The sequence below is a fragment of the Octodon degus genome, unplaced genomic scaffold (genome assembly GCF_000260255.1).
Source record: "Octodon degus isolate 3935 unplaced genomic scaffold, OctDeg1.0 scaffold00048, whole genome shotgun sequence".
NCBI lineage: Eukaryota > Metazoa > Chordata > Mammalia > Rodentia > Octodontidae > Octodon > Octodon degus.
Window position 1 is genome coordinate 1,056,628 of NW_004524624.1, and position 699 is coordinate 1,057,326.

Below are 699 nucleotides of genomic sequence, written 5' to 3' on the forward strand. Positions count from 1 at the left end.
TATTGATAATAACTCTAATGAAAACACAGCATGCTTAATCACCAAAATAATCCAGCTGACAACAAGCAAATCTTTAAATGGGAATACACCCTTCCATCACTAAATCGGACAATGGTTATTTCACTCTCAGCAAACATTATGTCACACTAATTCCATTCATTTTTTTTAAATTGGCATTTCACCAGGTTATTTAGAAATTAACTTTAAATGTGAGGTTGTCTGTGGTTTTTCTTTTTTAATACCTTCTGTTAGAGTACTGTAAAACTATATTTTCTTTTTCAACATGAATGACTCTTTAAGGGGTCTTACCGAGGACGTCCAGCTGCACAGTGAAGGTGGCCTCTCCCGCTCTGTTCCTGGCCACACACACATAAGATCCTGCATCTGAGGCTCTGACCACTTCGAAGATCAGTGAGTGAAAGCCTTTCTCAGACACTATCATTTTGTGCAACTCGTCGGACTGCACTGGCCTTCCATTTATATACCATGACACGTCAGGGGCCGGCAGTCCACTCACCTAGATACAGAGACACAGGGTACAGTGGGATTTTATCTTACTTTTAATATTTTTTTCATTTACTTTGATACCAAGATTGAGATGATCATTAAAATGTTATGATGGAAAGCTGAGTAGGAAATGAGTATTTTATTTTAACATATCTCAAATATAGAGCCCTTAGAGTAGATGAAGCATTTAAG

At 37.5% G+C, this 699-nt stretch overlaps 1 protein-coding gene across 3 annotated transcripts in view; it reads right to left on the reverse strand.

The window, feature by feature from the left end:
* The window catches only part of Myot (myotilin), a 42,648-nt gene that overhangs the window by 6,871 nt on the left and 35,078 nt on the right, over positions 1-699 (reverse strand). For all 3 annotated transcript variants that reach the window (XM_023716441.1, XM_023716442.1, XM_004632228.2), the window contains one exon: positions 310-517. In XM_023716441.1, the coding sequence (XP_023572209.1) occupies positions 310-517 (208 nt within the window). The remainder of the gene's footprint in view (positions 1-309; positions 518-699) is intronic.